We start from the raw sequence: 22,254 nt of genomic DNA, 5'->3' as shown, positions 1-22,254 counted from the left end.
ACAATGACCGACTCGTAATCTAGTTCTTGTACCTCATCTATTGTGCTGGTTTTGGGTCTTTCATTGCCGTACCCTTGGTCTTATTGAAATTCCTTCTCTGCCTGTGTATGTTTGAAGTGCTGAGTCTAAGTATTCTGAGTCTTGGGAATCGTAACTCCGCTATATACACTTAGACGCAGGCACTTTATTACTTTACTAGATGAGTGTATGCCTCCGTAGACTTTACTAAGGCCAAACGTCACATTACGACATACGTACTCAGAAAAATAAGTAAAATAAATATGATAATCTAAAATTAGCAATGAAAGATAAACCGTGTAATAGCTTTAATTAAAAACACAATGTTTATATACTTTATTTGAATAGATTATTGGATTTTTAATTCTTCATTTTGAAAGATTAACTGTACGTTAGCATTATTCGGTAATTATGTGTCGGCAGCCAGCTTGTTCCAAACAAATGTTGTCATTCATATCAAAAATAAGTTGATTTTGCTCGTGTATTTTTATATGCGGAAGAAGCACAAGAGAACTCTACGATTAAATGTATGTACATCTTATATGTACCATTTATTAAAAAAGACAATCAAAAGGATTGTATTATAATTAGAATTAGTCACTTGATTTTCTTTTGAAAATAAAAAGGATGTGCTACTTCATTATTGCCTTATTGCGCGGTGACATGTCTCGACAAAAACTTTATTTACGACCAAATGCAATGGATTAAAAGTTGAATTGCTATTTTTAAAGTCAATACAACAAATATTAGTGTGATATTTTATTTGTTAATATTATTGTAATTAATAAATTCCTGAAAAGTCGGGCAACAAACATACTCATATGACTGTGACTGAAGTGACGTTTTTAAAATACCTTTAGAGTTTTATACATTTACATTATATATTTGTAATGTATTTAAATAATGTTGTTGTTTTAATCAAATATAAATGCAAAACACAAAGAATATAACTTTAAAAAATGAATAAGAAACAAAACAATAATTTTGTAGATCTATGAAACACTTCTAAATTGTCTTTAAAATAATATTATTCAGAAATCATAAAAATTAAATATTTTTAATTTCAACTTCGATTAAAATCACTACATATTTATAAAACAAAGTCCCCACGTCTGTATGTTTGTCTGTCTGAACGCGATAGACAAATTCTACCGAACGGAAAATTACAGTTTTTAGCAATGAACGGAGTAATTCATGAAGAAGGTTTAGTTAAATAATATATGTATTAAAATTTTGTGTAAATCAGCTGAATATGAGGATGATTATTAAAAATGGAAAAAATCATGCCGACCAAGAGACTTACAATTCTATTAAGACCCTTATTCTATCCGGGCAAAGCCAGGAAGGCTAATAAAATATTTAAAAAACTTAAATTGTTCTTTTTTCGAGGTATCTTTTTTTAATATATATTAAATCTTTTGTATATATATATATATAATAAAATCCTTGATTGAAAGATTGTATTGACTTTGTGGAGGGGAATAACTTGGAGTTATGTTACATGTTGATTTCTACGTCTCGTGTTTATACAACGTTTGTCCTTTTTTAGTAGGAAATATAAAATATTTTTGTAAAGACTATTACGCAACCGTATGTATTCCTTTATTTTAAAAACATGCCCAAGGGAAGACTCCCTTAACTAAACTAGACCAGCTCAACATAATTATAGGCCAGCCGGTAAAGCTCTTTTTGTGAAATACACGGCGTCCTTCTAGACAGAGAATAGCTAACAACTCAGACCATATTATAGTGCTGGAGTGTGTAAGCAAACACGGGAGCACTCTAATAATACGATACAGGACGGTAATCCGACACGACCGGAGTGCGTTCAGACGCTGAATCGTGGTACGTGCATTCGGAGGCATGACAATGTTAACACTTAATTTGGCTGATTAGGGATTTGATTTCAGGACCTCGAGGACTGCAGTATACATAGTATGTAAATAAACAAAATATATATCTAACTGATTTCTTGGTTCGGCTTGCAAATCCGGTTGGCAAGTTCGTCTGGGTAGATACCACCCTCTCATCAGATATTATACCGCTAAACGGCAATACTTAGTATTGTTGCGTTCCGGTTTGAAGGGTGACTAAGACGGTGTCACTACAGGCACAAGGGACATAACATCTTCGTTCCCAAGGTTGGGGGCGCATTGGCGATGTAAGGAATAGTTAATATTTCGTACGTCACCAATGTCTATGGGCGGTGGTGACCACTTAACATCTGGTGGCCCATTTGCCCATCCGCCTACCTATAACATAAAAAAAACCGACCGAGCAGTATCAATATATCAGCTATTTATCAAACTTCTTATCCACATAAGTTTTGGAGCTTCGTCTTTCTGTTCCGGATAATAAATAAGAATATAATATTATTCCTAAAAACACTGTAGTATCGGTTACATTAATATCACTATAGTTGAATATTAATTATAATCGAATGATTCGAAATAAATAACCTCATAATTAAAAATTATTGTAAATACACATCCCTACCCAAAAATTGCCGTAATTCCATTTCGCTGCCAATTTTGAAAATATTGTCGAATACATTTTTTTTTAAATTAAATACTGTATATTTCATGGTATGGTCATACTGTATATTATATAAAATTTACAAGGTATTCTCATATTCACTACTATTATTTATATTAATTAAGCAATTACAATTAATTTCACATAATCTACTTGAAAATTACAAAATACTAATTATATTTTTTTTTTCATATGTATATGAAAAAACAATATAACCTGTACACAATGTGTAAAATTGTTTAGTGAGGCATTTGCTGTTATTAACGATTTTATGGTTAAAAAGTTATAAGAAGCTTACTTTTACAAGTTAATCTTTACTTTTCGATTTATACGTTTGTCTCTGATACTATCAAAATTACGGTTAGATACATCTATTTTCTCAAAAGGTTTACATTTAAATCACTTACAGAGAAAATTACAAAACAATTAGCAGAAAAATTAATCGAATAGGCGTACGTAGTAATACGATGAATGTTACAATAACCTAATAATATCCGTACAGTGCAAACGAGTATGGATATTTTGTGATGTAAAATAGGGTAGTCTAGTAAAAAAATAATTAATAACCCTTAGAAATATAACCCTTATAATGACCCTTAGAAAAGTAATAAACGTTATTAATGTTACACATTACACAACATTATATTATGATTGTGATATTTATAAGCGTCAAGAGGTCAAAGGTTTTTATACAGGTCACTTAATGATGTAAAAATTTAAAGTTGATCCTCAACGAAAATAGCATTAAGAATAAGTTTAATTTATAGTTGGTACTCTTGAAGTAAAAATAGGGATATATAAATAGGTATTACTACTTATTTTTACTATATATATATATATAACTTGTTCAGAAATAATAATGAAAATTGAAAACTCATTATAATAGAAAAACAAAAACCTCTCAATTTCTTAAAAACGGATTCAATTCTTGGTTCGTAGTTTATAAGAATAGAACTACCCTATTTTTTATATATAAAGTACGTGGTATATATATACAAAGCCCTACCACCTACAAGTAAAAAATAAAAATAGCACAATATAAGCACTATTTTTAAAATGACGTAAATAACGAAGTTATTATTCGTTGATTTTTATGTAGGATATGTAGAAATCTTATTTTATTAACTTAGACTCGTGTAAAAAAGTAACTACTGAGTTTCTTGTCGGTTCTTCTCTGTTTCAATAGTGATTGTATCAGCCTACTTAAATAAAGAGTATTTTGATTTACATACACATTTGATTCTCATATATCGAGTAGTATAATAAGACTGTAAGGATATAACGTAATAAATATCACCATACCGAAATACTAATTGACCGGGCCTGGTTTTTTATTGATTTGTGTAACGCGTACACCATGTTCTAATTTGTTTTCTTAATTTTTTTATTATGCAATAGTAAAATTTGGAATATAAGTTCCAAATAAAGTTTAATCTTCGTAACAATTTTATAAACAGTCCGAGATTGTAGCTCTACATTCCTCATAAAACCATGTTGTAATAAACTAAGCACTTACTTAAGATATGAACTCAAAATGATTTTGATAACTTTGGAAGTAAAGTGACTAAAACTGTGTAAGTAAAACGAATAAACTAAGTAACTGAACTAATAACTTTTATAACATCAAGTGGAAAATGTAATATATAACAAAAAAAAAGGTCGAAACCTTAGAAAAACTGTACTTTATTGCGTATCTCTAAAATTTCAGTACTATATAATACATCGCGTATCTTTTTGTTTATTTTGGAATGGGCGATGTCGACTTCCTCCATTTACTCATTCAATGCTGAGGCATGCGTTGCAAGCTCGTCAATGTACGCAATGTGTGACGTAAACGTCATGACTTGCCCAGAAACTGAAGCGACGAAGTATCGCAGCGCGCAGCGGCAATCGATCGCTTGCGCGCGCATCTCCGCCATCCTAGCTCCAATACTGAGCCGAAGCTCATTCGAACATTAAATTCGACAGAAATGAAGCAAACTCGTGCTAAGTGACTGCCGATTTAGGAATTGATATTTGCAACTCGGGAACAACTCTCTAGGGAGTAAATAAGGTCAGTGGTTAGGAAGCTGTTTTTAATTTATTTTTCGACGAAATACCGTTATGGTTTTATATTCGTTCATTTTCTTATGTGAGCTCGATACAAGGGGAACTGGGCCGTATGTAGGTAAGTACCTACTTAAGTGGTCTCTTGGAAAAGTGGAAGACATTGACTGTGCTTAAGCGAGGAATACAATTTCAATATAAAAATTTGTAGAATTTTTTCATACAAATAATCACGGGGATCTGGATGGGAGGTACAAATATATTAGTCTATTCTATATAATAATTAGCATGACAGTGCTCGTCTCTTTCATACAAATTCTCACATAATCCATTTCTATATATTTCTAATTAAATTTAAGACAGATAAGAAATTTTCTTTTTTTTAAATGAAAGTGGGACATTTTATAGATATGATATAATCACGACACATATACATATATATACTTCATGGCAGTAATTCATTTCACAAAATGTATTGATTTATGTATATATGTGTAAATCGAATTGTATGAACGAATATTATAATAAAAGTCAATTATTCAAAAACCAAAATGAAGTAGATCAATTAAAACTTCATAGAAATGTCTCCTGAAGTGATGATCATAACTAGATGTAGCATAACTCATATTTCAATGGAAACCAGGCCATAACACGGAGTATTATTCTAAGGTCTACGATATATTATCTTACTTTTAACTCACCAAATATAGGGCGTGTCTTTTATGCCCTTTTAATTTGAATGTTTTAAATTTTGTTTTTTATAATAATTAAGTGGAAGGAATCGGTTATCTCAAATCTATAATCAAATTCATTAAATAAAAAGAAATTTATTAAAACGGATTTTAAAAAAGCTCTCGTTAAAGGCTTACGAACAGCTTAACACGTAAATAAGTTAATTAAACAAATGCCATTAGGTTAGAAAAGGTCAATTTTTTTTTTTCATCATTGCCTTTAACATTTATAAGCAAATGGCAGGACAGAGCAGTAGCTCTCTCAAACAATACGATATAATTGGATAAACTAATTATTTAAATATAATTTATATCAATTCTATATACACGTATGTATTCATATTGAAACAAAAAAACTCTGACACACGTATAAATTATTATTATTTCTAAATTATAAATATTTTTTGTTACAAAGATAACATTTTATTTTGATTACATATTAATATCGTATAACAAACAAAGGTTTTTTTATTTATAATTAATCGTTTTATTATAACAATATAATACACAATTAATGTATGTGTATCTTTACTTCAAAATATATATTGGAAATTATTCCCATATATAATTTGAATTGACAACTATATGAAATATTTTTTTTTTCTAACACATTTTCACATCAAAGTAGCTACATTATTTATACAATTTTAAATTAATTTATATATATATATATATTTTATAGAATAGGAAGGTGGACGAGCATATGGGCCACCTGATGGTAAATGGTCACCAAACGCCCTTACACATTGGCATTGTAAGAAATGTCAACCATCGCTTATAGCCAATGCGCCACCAACCTTGGGAACTAAGATTTTATGTCACTTGTGCCTGTAATTACACTGGCTCACTCACCCTTCAAACCGGAACACAACAATATCAAGTACTTTTCGACTTTCAGTTGTAATAGTTTATTTTTTAATAGATTATTAATTAATAGATTTATTTATATATATTGTATGAGCCTACCCTAATTTATAAATTTTATAATAATAGTAATGTCCTCATGACCAAATCTTGACGATCCAATAATAAAAAATAAGCCAACTGCGCAGGACCTATAGGCAATCTAATATAACCGGAGAGAGTTCACTCGCAGGACGAATGATGTTGAATTGCTTTTCGATGAACTTTTAATAGACAACCTAATAACTTTTATCGGCCCGACCTAGAATTCGGACGTGGGATTTCGGTATCTGCAGCAGCCGTATATACAAACTGAACCGTTTATACAAACGTGGCAATTTATTATATAAGAAATATAAAATAACATACATACAGGAGGGCTTCAATAATGAGAAACAGCTATCAAGCTATTACTTGACCACCGCAACTTTGCGTAACAGACACTTCAGACATTTCAGATTACAGCATCTCAATAATTACGTCACGTCTCTTTTATTCTTTGTGCCCTTCAAAATTAATTTTCACTCATCATTCACTCCATTATTATGCCATGTCATAAACAACAGCTCATCAGTATTATTTTTCTTTAATATATGTGCAAACTTATTAGACGGATAGTGTACCGAATTAATTATAAACAGTAAATAATTTAACACGATTGTATCCATGTCATCATAATTCATGATCATTAGCTTGCCCTCATCTAAACTAATATATAAAGCTTAAAATTTTATTTCTTTTTTTGAAAGAATATTTTTGTATTAAATAACCCATTTATTGAGAAAGGTTAATAGACTATGTAATATCACGCTACGACTTACGGGGGCGGAGCAATAACGTTTAAAGCTGATAACTAGACTCATATTTAAAGTCGGCGCTGATTGACCAAGAAAAATATTTTCTAGATTTTTTTACGGGCGTTCGCCTCCCTGTTAAATCTTATTGAAAATAATTTTGCTAGTGTTAGTTTGTGTTTATAATTCATCTCGTGCTTGACGGTGAAGGAAAACATCGTGAGGAAACCTGCATGTGTCTAATTTCATTGAAATTATGCCACATGTGTATTCTACCAACCCGCATTGGAGCAGCGTGGTAGAATAAGCTCCAAACCTTCTCCTCAAAAGGGAGAGGAGGCCTTAGCCCAGCAGTGGGACATTAACAGGCTGCTACTGTTACTACTAGTTACCCAGGACGTACATACATACGTCCCTAAATGCTTAATATAGTATTAATAGAGGTGTTTAGTAAAAAATCCTAAGTTAGCTCTTGCGGCGGATTGAGCTTGGCAGGCCCTTTTCTACATCACCGAAAACAATACGGTTAAAGATAGTGATTACATCATATTTTAAAAATTACTGGAACATGTATTATTTAATTAATACTAAAATTGAAATTTAAACTAATAATAATAATAATAATAATAATAATAAACTTGAAATACACATTGAAATATAATGGAACGTGGGTGATCACAGTTTTTCTGTCGTTTTATCTCAAATGTATTGCAATTTCACCTAGTTCATTAATTCTATTTATCAAATGTCATCCGTGTCATTTTATTTACCCATTATTTAAATTTTTTTGTAAAGTAAGTTAAAAACTAAATAATTGAAATACTTAAATAATACAATAAACTACATCATAAGTATTTCAATACATATATTTGTATCAGTATTTTAATTAAAATTGTTGAACTATGAATGAATTTGAATGTACATTAATATGTGAAATGATATATATGTAATGTAAAGTAAAAATATGTAGCCGTCTAAAGATATGATAAGCAAAAATTTAACATAATATTACAAAACTCAGCCGCGCTTTCAAGCATTATATATAAACTGCGACTTTAAGTTGAGATAGGCCTTTTTTTGTTCTCGCTGAAAAAACGCATTCATGCGTTTTCTCCACATGAAGTGGGGTGGGACTCTCCGGCTCCTCCAGTGCACCATAATACCCACTAAAAACCAGCGGTACCGTCACCGTTTCTTCGGAGGGTGCCACGGGATCGCATGTGCATACTACCGTGACGAAGTTAAGATAGGGCGGGCAACCTGACCTATGTCTTTTTATAATAATAATATCCTGATTTTTCACACACGGCCATCTGATCCCAAATTAAGCTTTTACAGAGCTTGTACTATGGAAACCAGACAACTGATATACTACACATACTATTTTTCTTTTTGTAAATACCTACTTATATAGATAATTACACCCAGACTCAGGACAAACAGACATGTTCATGCACACAAATATCTATCCTGGGTGGGAATCGAACCCACAACCTTCGGCGTGAAAAGCAGACATCCACCCACAACGCCAACCGGCTCGTCGTCATCGTCTTTTTTTATAAGTCAAGTTAAATAACTTTATATTGGTTAACAGACAATATGTCGCCGCCATTATCAGCGCACTTGCGATGGCGCCGCGAGGCGGAATCTACGACCGAGAAAGTCACCGTGGTGGGCAACATCACTGCTGGCAATATGACTACGGTTCCTCCTGGTAATTATATAAAAATATATACTAAGGCTTAATTAAATTATAGTTAGTATTCGAAAATTAACTGTAAAATATAAAATAATTTGATCGGTTTTCATTTCCTGCGACTCGTGTCAAAAGTTATAATTATCATAATACATCCGTTTATATACGTGATTATTGTACGTCTATTTGTCTAACAAATATATTATTAAATGATAAGAAGTTGAAAATACGTTGACTTTAAAAATACGGACAATAAGTTTAAAATTAGGTGTTTTTTTTTGTACCTCGCGTTACATTATTGTATATTGTATTGCGTTATATGTATAAATAGCGGACTCAAATCCGATCTATAAAATCGAGAGTAGTTACTTGAATCGTTATTTTACAGAATAATCGCTGCATCCGAGAACACATTATATTACTACTTATTTTATTACTTCTTGCAGTTGCATCTTCGATCAACCCTGCTATAACTTCAGAGGCAACAGCGACTGTTACCACCACTCAAGAATCGATTGGAGAAAAGACAGCCGAAATAGCCCGAAAGATGAACATGGAAACATGGCAGTTAGTCGCCATTCTTGTAGGTAGGTAAAATATTGCATAACATGGTTATTATAAACGGTTTTATAATTTTACACGAATTAAAACAGGCTTCAATGGATTCAATAAAAGTCACTCTGTAAATATCGCACTGCTCGGCTAAGGCCTCTTCCTCCTCCTGAGCATAATATTTGTAGCTCAACAGCACGCAGCTCCAGTGAAGCTTGCTATTTTTTTAAATAAAGGAAACAAACAGTAAGTAGTAAAATAATTAATAGAACAGGCACATAAATTTAAAACATAGACCAATAACGTTGCCAAGCGTAAAAATGTATTTCATACAATGCGAGCACGAGATGTCATTAAAAAAGTAATAAGTAAACGGATTAATAATGGATACATTCAATCTTAAAATTATGCGGAAAAATTACATTGGTATCAACAAACATTAAAATAATTATTATGAAAAAGAAAAATAAAATAATCAATTATAATAAATAAATTATATATATTATATAATCTATTATACAATAAAAAAACTATGAAATTAAATGAAAAGGAAAAAAACATGTCAAGTAAATACAAAAAAAATAACAATATTAAAAATTAACAAATTACAAACGATAAATATGACTGGTATGGATATATATGTATCCGAATGAAAAATAGAAACTCAATAGCTAACATAATTGTTATTTAGGAGTGGGTGTGGTGGTACTCACTGTTTGCTTCTGCTGTATTCGCCGATGTTTCCGTAAGCGACGCTCCAAGGATGGCAAGAAAGGAATGAAAGGAGTCGACTTCAAGTCCGTCCAACTCTTAGGTTCAGCATACAAAGAGAAGGTAATGTTTGAAGTATTGTAAAAAAGAAATAAAATGAAGACCATATTATACATATTTCTACTTTCTACTAGTTATTTTGAGACTAACAAATAATAACACAATACATTAACGTTTATTAGCGATGCAATAATGAAAGTGGTGAGATACAAGATTTATAAAATAATTTAGTGTAAAATGGAGGTTATTTTGCTTGTTATTGATAAGAAATCCGATATTCATGTGAAATTTGCCGCGGGACATGCATTTAGGTTCAGCCGGATATGGAGGAGCTGGCGGAAAACGCTGAGGAACCAGACGACGGCGATTCTAAGAAAGAGGAACAGAAGCTAGGAAAACTTCAATACAAGGTAGGTTACGTGGCTCGCTGTCCTAAAGTGAAGGTGCAGGACCAAGCTACGCCCAAACGTATTGTACCCCTTGTAACAGAAAATTCATTTGTTCATTAAACCGTACATTTTTTTAATTATTGTAACTTCATTAGAAAAAAACTTTAACATTGTAGTGGTACAAATTGATATCTGGTAGATGGATTAATCAACCATCAATACATATTTTTTTCATGTCAAAATCAACTAATCTCGTTTATTTGTTGTTATTGTTTTAAGTTGATTAACAATGTCACTTCACAGCTGGAATATGACTTTAATAGCAACAGTCTATCAGTTACTGTTATCCAAGCGGAAGAGCTACCGGCTTTAGATATGGGCGGGACTTCAGACCCATATGTAAAAGTATATCTTTTACCTGATAAGAAGAAGAAATTTGAAACCAAAGTTCATCGAAAAACCCTCAACCCTGTTTTCAACGAAACCTTTGTCTTTAAGGTAAATTATTTCCTTAAAACAATTGCATGTCTTTTTTTTTCTAATCATGTTAAATGAAATACTTCATCGATATTTTTGTTCAGAACGTGCCATATGCTGATGCAATGAACAAAACCCTAGTTTTCGCGATCTTCGACTTCGATCGATTCTCCAAGCACGATCAGATTGGTGAAGTGAAGGTACCCCTGTGTCAGGTCGATCTCGCTCAAACTATTGAAGAATGGCGTGAACTACAAAGCGTTGAGGGCGAAGGTGGACAGGTGCGAATTTCGAAACAAAAATTACAGTATATTTTTACTCTTATTTATCTTAATATAAATTATCTTTTATTAGATGTTGTAAAGTATAAAATCGGTAATTTAATGTATATAATCATAATGTGACTGACGCCTTTGTTAAAGTAATTTTTCAGGACCATTTAAAAGTAACTATAATTACTAGCTGACTGACAAGTATAATCCTTGTTTATTTAAATAATCAAGTAAGTTTACTTTTCAGCTTTCAACAAAAAAATAGGTTCTTCTTGATGCGGTTACAACTTATTATTATATTAATGTTTAAACTTAATAAAATATTTTTTCTATTCTTATTTAGTATTTAATGGCGTCAAAAGGCTTTAGAATATATTTAGGTATGTTGCAAAAATCTTAATTGGTGAAGTTACGAAGTACATGGAAGTAAACAGATACACCCAGGTCACATCAACAATCCATTTTGGTAAACACACATCAACCATCTAAGACATGTATGGTATTCTAACATTACTCTCATGAATGCACAAATAAAAAGCATAAACTTAAAGGCAAATAAAGGTATACATATGTAGGTAACGCAAACCAAACGAGAAGACCTTATTTCTTTTTTTCTTAGCTTAGGCTAATCTGGCAAAATACACCCAGATTTATTTTTGAAACCGTTACGTAAATATATAAATGGGTGTGGTTTGCTAGCACAGCATTATTTAACTTTCTATCCTTTCAATAAATATACAGCTTACGATTGATTTTAATATTATAGCCAGCTATTTTCAAAATCAAAATAAACAATTCATTGGCCGTTGTGAATAATTTTATTGAGGGGATGGATTTAATTTCAAATTTATTGCACTTTTTAATCAGAGGATCCTTGACAGCATAAACAAACTAGATACGAAATAAACAGATTTTTTCTTTACCACTTAATACATTTTCAAATATGGAAGTTAAGTCAAGGTACCTTGAAATGGATTGAATCGTCATTTATTTTTCCGATAAATTAATTTGAAGAGCAAAAATGTATTTACTTGGTTTTTTCTCTTTTTCTACATATTTTCTCTGCTCTGCTTGGCTGTGTTTGATTGTGTCCTGAACAATCTTGCATGCCGCTTCAAAAACGAAATGATCATTCACGTAAGTATTATTTTGAGACACATCAAAATGTAAATTAAATAATTTTATAAAAACACGTTCCATTACAGTTATAAATACACCATAATCTTCAACAAAATTAATTGTATAATTCGGCCTAGTATTGAAGAAAATAAAATGAAAAGTGGGTCGTCAATGATATTATTGTATAGGTAGGACGCATTTTGTGAAGAAAAAAGAACTATCAATAAAATATAATTATCACCCGTTACCTCAAATCATCCATTAAGCCATGTTTTTTTTTTTAATTCTTATAAATTATGTTCATCCATCCGACACTTAAGAATTAATTTATATAGCGGCTGGGGAATGTTGCATGCACTTTATACTTACGCTTGAATTATTCCTATATAACCGTTTTTAGGGTTTCGTGGTCAAAAATATACATATCGGTCGGTCATAAATTTATAACTGTTATTTTCTTTATACAAAGATGAGTCGATTGACATTTTTAAAAACTATCGGATAGTATACACAACACTAATATTATTTAATATTAATATAAAAATAGTTTTTGAAGTGACCGTACATATTAGTATTTCGTGTAATTTAACATGACTACGGAAGCCTATAATTTCTGCAAAACCTAATACTGACATACCTATATCAAACCTATTTTATTTTGGTTGTAGCTCTAAAAAAAAATGCAATTTACAAAACGACTATCCGCAGCCACCATACCGACTACGTCGCAATATTAAACATACCTATTCGTCGCTACAATGTAGATATTGACAGTAATTCTTTTTTTATTCATTTTGTGTATGTGGCTTAGCAATCTCATATTAATTTAAAAACGCTTTCAAGTAATATTCAATATAAAATCTAATAATTTTATAATACATCACAGGTCATAATATCATGACCATTTCATTTATGCAATAAAACAACAGATAACGTTTCATATAAATGTATTTTCTATATTAAAACTGTAACAAGATATATAATAATAAATAAAATTACTGAAGTATGTTACAGATCACCTTGTGACCGTCGAAAGAAGACTTGTGACTGTCTGAGTCTAAGCAAACTTCTGTTCAATATACATAGTATATAACTCTGCTTCAATAACAAAAGTAATAATGATGTAATAATCAAAAACACATGAAATGAAAATTGTTTTGGAGCAAAAGTGTTTTTCATTATTTACGCTTATTAAAAGGTGAACTATGTTCTCTTTAAAATTCAAGTGACAAAATTAATAGTATTAACATAAATCATGTATTAGATATATTCTGTTCGTAATCAGTTTGAAATGTAATTAAAAAAAAATAACAAAATTAGAAACTCTCGAACACAATAATCTCTTGTTTGTTGTTTGTTATTTAAATGTTTTTAAAAATAATCTCTTTAATAATATACGTTAAAAATAATATCGTAATAAAAATTGAGAAAACCATTAAGTTCATGCTTTCGCGTTTCTGACGTACAATCAAAAGAACAGGAGCGATTTGTAATCAGAAACGTTTCCTTTTACCACGTGACATGTATAACGTTGCACTAAAATATTATACTCATTGTATCTAAACTATGTATAAAACTCTTCAACTAAACACTTGTACATGTTGTATCGCTAAAAAAAAGAACATAGTTTATCTTTTGTCACAATTATTGTAATGCAAGCTTAGCACTTCATACGCAGTGAAAACTCACTTGTAGAATTTCCCAATGTGTCATAGTGTGATGTCACATGTTTTACGTGAAGTGTACTCCTCGGAATGTATGTATGTATTTTTATGTATTTATATCCTAATCCAATAAAGAAATGCATTATTTGAAGATAACTTTTAAATTATTTAGAACTTTTTAAAACAGGCGTATTTGTGAACTTACTAAGCGTTTCTTTTTGGATTCTTTTTGTAGAGAATCTATATGTTAATAGTGTACGTGTGTGTGTGTGAATTATCTAAATGTTCTTACTTTAGATAATTGCGATCTGTTTCTAAAATGGTTAGTCGCTCTTAGGCAATACTAGGTGAATACAAGTTTGACAACAGGGACGTCATTTTCTAGGTTCCTATGCAAGGTGAGCAGAACAAATACGCTTTGATGATCTGAGCTGGGTGTTACAAAATAATAAATTGGCATCATTTCGGCAACAGATCGTAATAACTAACCCGAACCGTACTAACTGTCTATACATTTCGGCGGATAATTGCTTTATAACTGTAGGTTTGATGTGTGTTTTTTTTGTTTCCCTGTCCTATAGACATCTTAAAATGTTCGTACTGTGTTAAATGTTTAGATGAAGTGTCATCTATGTGCTAAAACGTTATATATAACGCAATGAAAATGGTTGACAATAACCTGACTAGTTGCAAAGTCTATTTTGTTTGAGGCTAATTTATATCTTACGTCTGTATGTGCTATGGCATCATAAGCACATATCGATAATCCTGATCAGTATCTTAAATATACCTACATTTAAATCTAAGTCATTTACGTTTTTATATTTAAAATAAATTACCATTATTAAATATATATGATGATGGGATGAAGTAAATTATATAATCATACTGATCAGGTTTGCCGAAAATCTGACAACCATAAATGCTTCTAGGTGACTACACGGAGCTATTATTTTGTTCTATTTTATTTTCCCTTGAAAAGTTATTATCCTTATCCGCCCTAAGCCGCGTTACTATACCCGTATATTATTTGTATATTTTATAAGACAGCTTTTCAAACCTATATCAGAAACTATATTCCCTACACGACTCTTCCTATATTGTCTTCCATACTATTCACCCAATCCTTTGGATGAACACAGATATACATGTAAAACAAAAAACTACTACACATTATTATACTTTTATGTTTAAAAAAAAACAAAAACAAACAGAACAATTTATGAGTTTGAGAAGCGCAGAGTGAAAATATATTTTATTTTACGTTGAAACGACAACATAACTTTATGATTTTAATATATCTTCATGGAAATTTACAGGACAACAAGCTGGGTGACATATGTTTCTCTTTACGTTATGTCCCAACCGCTGGAAAACTTACCGTGGTAATTTTGGAGGCAAAGAACTTAAAGAAAATGGACGTCGGTGGCCTGTCAGGTAACTATAATGACGGTTTGTTATGTAGACCAAGAAATTTTTATAATCTGTGTTTCTAACACTAACACTATTCTACTTACAGGGGTTTTAGGGTAACAGATGAAAGTATTATGTAACATGTTATTGTTCGTGCTATGCTCGTCATGTGGCAATTATATTTGCATGATGAACTTAGTCTTGGTCTCTATCATAAAGCTCTTTTGAACTTCATGTGTATATACTATAATCGCTATTATACACTAAGTAGATATATTTTTTGTAGATAACTTTCGTTTACAATTATATATTATAAATCATTTATTTTAGATATATATAATTTAATGCACATAAATCCGACGGCATACAGATTTGTTAAGCTACTCTGTATACATTTAGAGTTATCTATGACTGATTTGCTTGCAGATAACATTTTAGTATTACCATGCCCGTATTTTTTCAAACACACTACTGTCATTGCTAAGAGCAGCATAAAATATTTTAACATAATTAAATGGCATCGCTATGACGACAAAGGCATTTTTCATCACATTTTAACAACTTTTTATATTAATTCATTAAAATTTTCTCATAAGCATCATGTATAAAAAAAAACGTTTAATAAGATTTAATAGAATCGAGCTGAAGTCTTCCAATTTAGAATTAACTAATATAGTAATTTTCATTTTTTCATATCCTGGTACGCCGCTGCGTGACAACAGATCCGTACGTAAAGATTGCACTCATGCAAAATGGCAAACGTCTCAAGAAGAAGAAGACGAGCATCAAGAAATGTACACTGAATCCATATTACAACGAGTCATTTACTTTTGAAGTACCATTCGAACAAATACAGGTGCGAGCCGAGATTGCATCAAAATTCAATGTTGTGGCACACTGTGTGGAGACGTTAGCGAATGGAGAAAAACAAACTATTCTATTTATTCGTATATATGTTTCAATGTCTTGCTTGTGTGACTGTTTGTTTTCTACATTCAAATACGACCTAGCAATGTGCAATCGATGTTGTGCTCTAATTGTTGTGAAGTTGGATACACACCACTAAACCCTAATAAACCCTGGTAGAATTCCTTATAACATATTTATTATCTTTCTAACGACATACATATTCTTCTAATAGTTTGTATCTAACCTCTCTTATTTTCAAATTATCTTTGATGTTCCCTTTTATCCTCTCGTTATATTTATCATAGCTTTTATTTTTAGATATAATCTGGTGTAAACTTTGACCTTCAGTTGCAATAATATGTTCCGATTGGAGGTTTCTATTTACAAGATATATCTATTTATGCTGCTCTGATAATATAACATTATCCTCAAAAAGTCCCGAAAAATAGTGGTGTCTGAAAATCTCCCCTCGTAACTGCATTACAATTTGGTGACTTCAAATTGTAATTACCTAAGCATATGGTTTTCAGGAATCCAGTTTCTTTTTCTTCTTGTGGATTTTTTTTCTTAATTTTTCATATACTATCAGTTCATCCCAATCCCTATAGTTTAACTTTTTAGTAACCTCATCCTAAACATCATATTATCTGGTCCGAAGGTAAGTTCATTGACCATTCATTCGTAGTTAATCAATGTCATGGAATGCAAAGCTTGTAGTAGATATGAAAATTAATTTATTCTGTCAAAGTTACAAAATCCTATTTAGATCTAAACTACCTACCTACATATCTTTCTATAGACACATACCTACACATCTTCTATTGGAACACCATAAGTAATTATTACTTATATTTTATCAGTATAGTATTCATTACAATTACGAAATAAAGGTATTTTAACATTGACAAGTGTTACTATAAACGCTATTCTTACCTCGCACTGATAGATTAGAACGCATAGTTTACTAAAACCACCCTGACACCCATAGTATACATACTCACTCACAACCTTTAAATTATTTTACACGAAAAATAAATTATAATATATTAACGCTTTTGATTACTAATCGCATAACAGAAGGTGAATCTAGTGGTAACCGTTGTGGACTATGACCGCATCGGTACGTCCGAGCCAATTGGCAAGGTGGTGCTTGGATACAACGCGTCGGGTACTGAGCTGCGTCATTGGTCGGATATGCTGGCCAGTCCGCGGCGCCCCATCGCTCAATGGCATACTCTTAAAGATCCAGAAGATGGTGAAAAGAAAGATTAAATACGAATGAGGTATATATTATTCCATTTTATGTTTATAAAGTTTATCAATTTGTACAATGACTTAATTTACAATGTTTCATTAAACTTCTTTCCTTAAAAGGTCTATATCAAATGAAATCAAAATCCTTTATTGAATAAGTATTAAACTTATTTATTGTCGGAATAAAAACTACCACCGGTTCGAAAAAAATACCCTCACCTGAGAAGAACCGGCAAAATAAACTTAGCGGTTTTTTTGTCATATTGTGTAATTGGGTACAAATTTTCAATATAACGAAGAAATAGCCAGGAAGCCATCGTTTCATTCTCAATGTGTGCCATCATCATCCATAAAGTCATTAATTGTATAATAACCATTTCCACAAAAGTGTTCCTTTACATTTTTTCAATTTACTGACAAAACCAATTTGTGAGCGCTTTTTAGTATTATTTAAGTACAATTTTGTTAAATAGCAAGTTTTAGCTTTCATCATAAATCTATAATCTAACTTCCGCAACCCTTTCAAATGAACTTGGACTCAATAATATTTCGACCACAAATCAAAAACTCTATAAACAGATGTTTATAACAACAAGCGAAACAGAGTACTTAATAATATGTAGGTACTTCGTTATATATATATGTAACTAATGTAATCTATCCTAAAAACAAGTTCGGGTCATAATGGAAATATATTATTGTCTATAGTTATCTATAGACAATAAAAAGCACTGTTCAATCATTGCATTTCTTATCAAGCCCAACAGGCTCTACAAATTATCTTGGGATGACCTGACAACTCCCCAATCAAGACAAGCATCTATATGTTGATACAAATATTCGTACTGCAAAATCGATTTTTATTGAAGAAAAGTATAACCGGCGTAACTATATATAGTTTTTGATTGTGTTCAGTATTCTCAGAAGTCAGGTGTTAATATTTCAGAAGATCATCGAAACGAGAAATAGAAGAACGAGAACGAAGAACAAACGCCTTATATAATATCTTATTGGAATTCACAATTCGTCTCTCAATATTTGTCTTCTAAGATAACTGAAAATGCAATATTCATTCTAATACACAGTCTATATTTATTTATTTATTGTACACGGCCGTAAACGTCCCTTTTATTATATCTATAAAATTATATTTTAGTTTTATCTGATATTTATATTTTTATTGAGACAATTAAATCGGCTGTGTACATATTTTACTTTTATCGAAATATTCTATCAATGTGACGATTGGTTTTGTAAAGAAATTATTTCATATTTTAATTAAATAATAAAAAACTATATTGACTACCTACATATTTGAAACACTTATCTATTATAATTGTATCGAAGCTATGTAAATAAGTTGAATCCTGTTAAATTTATTACATTCTATTTTACTACCAAGTAAGTGTTATTGAATCGATACATTTTAAGTATTAGGTTCCTCGGAAGAAGGACAGACATTTTATTGTCATAATGTAGACACACCTTATTGCTTATTTATTTTCAATGTAGAGGTTTTATTCTTCCCTTCTTCGGAGGAACAATTGGCCTATTAAGGTATCTTATCCCTAATATTACTTTATTTCATGACAAACTAAACGTAAAGAATATGTCTTTTATTACCTTAACGTTGTAGAAAAATATATTGTCGTCTGCCATAGCTCTTCCTTCCAATTACAAAATTTTAAGTGCAATCATGAATGCACCAAATAATTTGATTTAATGTGAGTTTCCCATACCAATTTAGTATATATCACACTAGTTTTCTCTGTTTAAATGTTTAACTTAGTGTAGAAAAATATTTATGAAAATAATACCTAAGTAATTATTGTAATATACACAATAGTAATAATGAGCTATATAACACGACATTCGTAGAGTTTGTATATCTTGTTGCATATGATTACTCCAATGTTTTTCAAACAAAAATCTATGATTAACTTATGAAACTAGAACATAGAATCCTGAATAAGAAAGTAATTATAAAAATTAATTATATTTTTTCCTAAATTAATAAAAATATATATAAAATCTGGATGTATAACCTGTAATTGTATATTAGCTTGCTGCTATATATACTTCAATAGGTATTCTCAATTGTTTTATTTGAATATAATACTAATTATATAATTAGTAAATAAACTATCCTCTCATTATGGTGTGAAGCATATACTTAGCTAAAGCTTGACTGTTGTTGATCTCAAATGTGTATGTTATTATGTATATAATGTAATCACATGTTAAATTTCACGATCACATCTAGGAGTAGGGAATATGAAGTGGGGCTTCGATTATATAAAACTGCACCAACACATTATGTAGTCTTGCGATTTCAATACTGTATTTATCAATAAATATAGTAATGTCAATGTACTTATAGATTGTACTTATTATAGCACATCGTAACAGAATCATTGCCAGCAACTAATATTAAATTTTTGCATGTTCTTTTATAAGCAAATCTAATTGGACGAATTGATAAGACTATGCATCTGTTAAAGCATTCAATCATAGAAATTAATCAAATGTCGCTAGACATAACTGTTCGATCAAGAATTAAAATATTGACAATATAGAAAAAAATTGAGGCGGTAGTTATATTAATATAATTATTTTACTAGAAAAGATGCTGGATGAATATTAACTTAAGTTTCTCTGATGAGAAAAACTATTGTATTCTAACTGAAATAAATTTATATTCTAGTTTTTGAATTTGTGAGAAGTGACAAAACCATACAAATTTATATTAATAAAAATTTGAAATGAAGATATATTCTTCCATCTCGATAAAAAAATTGCATATGACATTTTCTTTGCCTTCGAGGACATTAAAAAAAACAGTAATTAAAGTATTTTGACAAAAATGTATTTGTGACGATCAGTATTTTTATCTGAACAAATTTAAAAATAAATTGATTATCTTACAGAAAAGTTATTTCTCATATAACTGAATTCATAAAGTCAAGAATCATATGTACATAATGATAAAATCATGAAACTCATCAACAAAACTATCATATCACTCGCCAGTTAAATAAAACAAATTTCTTATTATATTGTTATGATTTATTTAAAGTTAGACATCTTTTAGTAAACTGTTATTATTTAATCTAGTTTAAAATGATAATGTACTGTGAATTATAAAAAAATCTATAATACAAAATTACATAGATGTTTTTAGTTTTATTTATATACTTACTTAATTCATAACATTTCAAAATTTTTGAATGTAGAATGTTGAAAATATGTTAATTATCTATAACCAATATATATCACATTTATTGTAATATTTAAAGCATAAAAATTAACTAAGTAAAGTTTGTTTCTTAATAAAATTTCATTTTTATTTATTGGGTATACTAAATCCAACTCATTTTATATCTTTCCTATAAATATAATAAAACAGTAATAATAGATACATTATTGAATATATACAATCTATTTAATATCACATTTTTTAATTCATATAACTAAGCTAACCTTATAATTGAAACTGAAATTGTTTTCAGTTTTAGGATCATCTTATGTTTTTGTTGATATAAATGATGTCTTAAAATTATTCTCTTGATTTTAATTTATTTTGTGTATAAATTTATATATGCAATATTTTGTTTGAATTTATTTAATATTTTATTTAAGAAATAAGATGTACATACCATAAAATGTTATGTTTTAACTAATTGTCATCATAGTATCTTCGTTTCATTGCTCTGTACTTTTTCAACTTATAAAGAGCTTCAATTTCCCTAACGACGAATTGTCCATGTTTTATCATCGTGTCAATTTTTTTTAAATCCGTTTCTTCACTATTTCTAAGAAAAACGTTATGTAAACGTTTTCTAAAAAGATCGTAGCCCTGTGGCCAATCTCTTCCTAAAAATAACAGCTATAACAATAAAAAATAAATTAGAGTACAAAATATGGTAAGCAAATATTAATCTAAAGCTTCTTGTTATATTATAATCTTAACCCACCGTTTTGTAAAGATTCAATACCGCTCTTCTCTGTGGCTGTGACATTTTTGTTTTTATTCTTAAAATATTAAGTTTTATTTTTCCTCTGATCAAAGTGTAAAGTCCAAAATAAGAAGTTACATGTATAAGTGTATATAAAATATACTCTGTGATACAACTACTTGTAGTACTAGTTAGTGATTACTTCTTGATAAGTCTCATCTCAAAACAAGAATAATTGACAGTGTATTTTATCTATTGTTTTTTGTCGAGATCATGAAGACAGTGTTATCAAAATCACTCGCTGAAATTGTCATCGTTATCAGAAATTAATGACATGTTGTCGTATGATACTGGCAAATGGCAATTGGCATATGACATATGTATTATGTTGTCAAGTAGAGTTACTAAATTTTATAGGTTCTCTAAATATTTGTTCTAAAAAATGAAGTATCGTTTTTCTATTTATAAGTCTAAATGAATCAGTTAATTTTTATAGTTAGTTTTGTGTGTTAAGAGTGAAGACCAATATACATTAAATTCCGTCTCTATTCACCCCGTTTTACTGGCATAAACAATTAATGTCACTTTAAATACTTTTGACATAATAAACAATAATTTTAAAAAGTACATATAGCTATATGTTATATTCTAAAAAAATGGTATAATAAAATTGCGTAACAGCGCATACACATTGTTTTTTTTTATTCAATGTCATAACTATAGAAGATGGAAATATGTTTACCTCAACATACTGT

At 30.0% G+C, this 22,254-nt stretch overlaps 2 protein-coding genes across 10 annotated transcripts in view; one reads left to right on the top strand and one right to left on the bottom strand.

Moving 5' to 3' along the window:
• LOC126771311 (synaptotagmin 1) overlaps nt 1–20,408 on the top strand; it is a 28,898-nt gene extending 8,490 nt beyond the window's left edge. Inside the window, exons 2-11 of one of the 9 annotated variants that reach the window (XM_050491149.1) lie at nt 8,622–8,741; nt 9,170–9,310; nt 9,967–10,109; nt 10,364–10,456; nt 10,739–10,933; nt 11,017–11,193; nt 15,296–15,404; nt 16,103–16,236; nt 17,367–17,572; nt 18,490–20,408. In XM_050491149.1, coding sequence (XP_050347106.1) covers nt 8,627–8,741; nt 9,170–9,310; nt 9,967–10,109; nt 10,364–10,456; nt 10,739–10,933; nt 11,017–11,193; nt 15,296–15,404; nt 16,103–16,236; nt 17,367–17,561 — 1,302 coding nt within the window. In that variant the 5' untranslated portion in view covers nt 8,622–8,626 and the 3' untranslated portion in view covers nt 17,562–17,572; nt 18,490–20,408. The other 8 variants (XM_050491147.1, XM_050491148.1, XM_050491146.1 and 5 more) reach the window with 8 other exon arrangements.
• Nucleotides 20,409–20,840: 432 nt separating this feature from the next.
• LOC126771378 (electron transfer flavoprotein regulatory factor 1) lies at nt 20,841–21,814 on the bottom strand. Its single transcript, XM_050491242.1, has 2 exons — nt 21,518–21,814; nt 20,841–21,429 (listed from the first exon to the last, which is right to left on the bottom strand). Exons 1-2 carry the CDS (start codon nt 21,560–21,562, stop codon nt 21,220–21,222), a joined length of 255 nt encoding a protein of 84 aa, XP_050347199.1. The 5' UTR covers nt 21,563–21,814; the 3' UTR covers nt 20,841–21,219.
• Between the last annotated feature and the right edge of the window lie 440 nt (nt 21,815–22,254).

Source organism: Nymphalis io, chromosome 10 (genome assembly GCF_905147045.1).
Source record: "Nymphalis io chromosome 10, ilAglIoxx1.1, whole genome shotgun sequence".
NCBI classification, from domain to species: Eukaryota; Metazoa; Arthropoda; class Insecta; order Lepidoptera; family Nymphalidae; genus Nymphalis; species Nymphalis io.
Note: the sequence above shows the minus strand (reverse complement) of the source record. Positions and strands in the feature narration are given on the sequence as shown.

Coding starts and splice junctions, on each gene's coding strand:
- LOC126771378 (XM_050491242.1), bottom strand. CDS start 21,562: ATGTCACAGCCACAGAGAAGAGCGGTATTGAATCTTTACAAAACG. Junction 21,430..21,517: donor TATTGAATCTTTACAAAACG/GTGGGTTAAGAT, acceptor TTATTGTTATAG/CTGTTATTTTTAGGAAGAGA.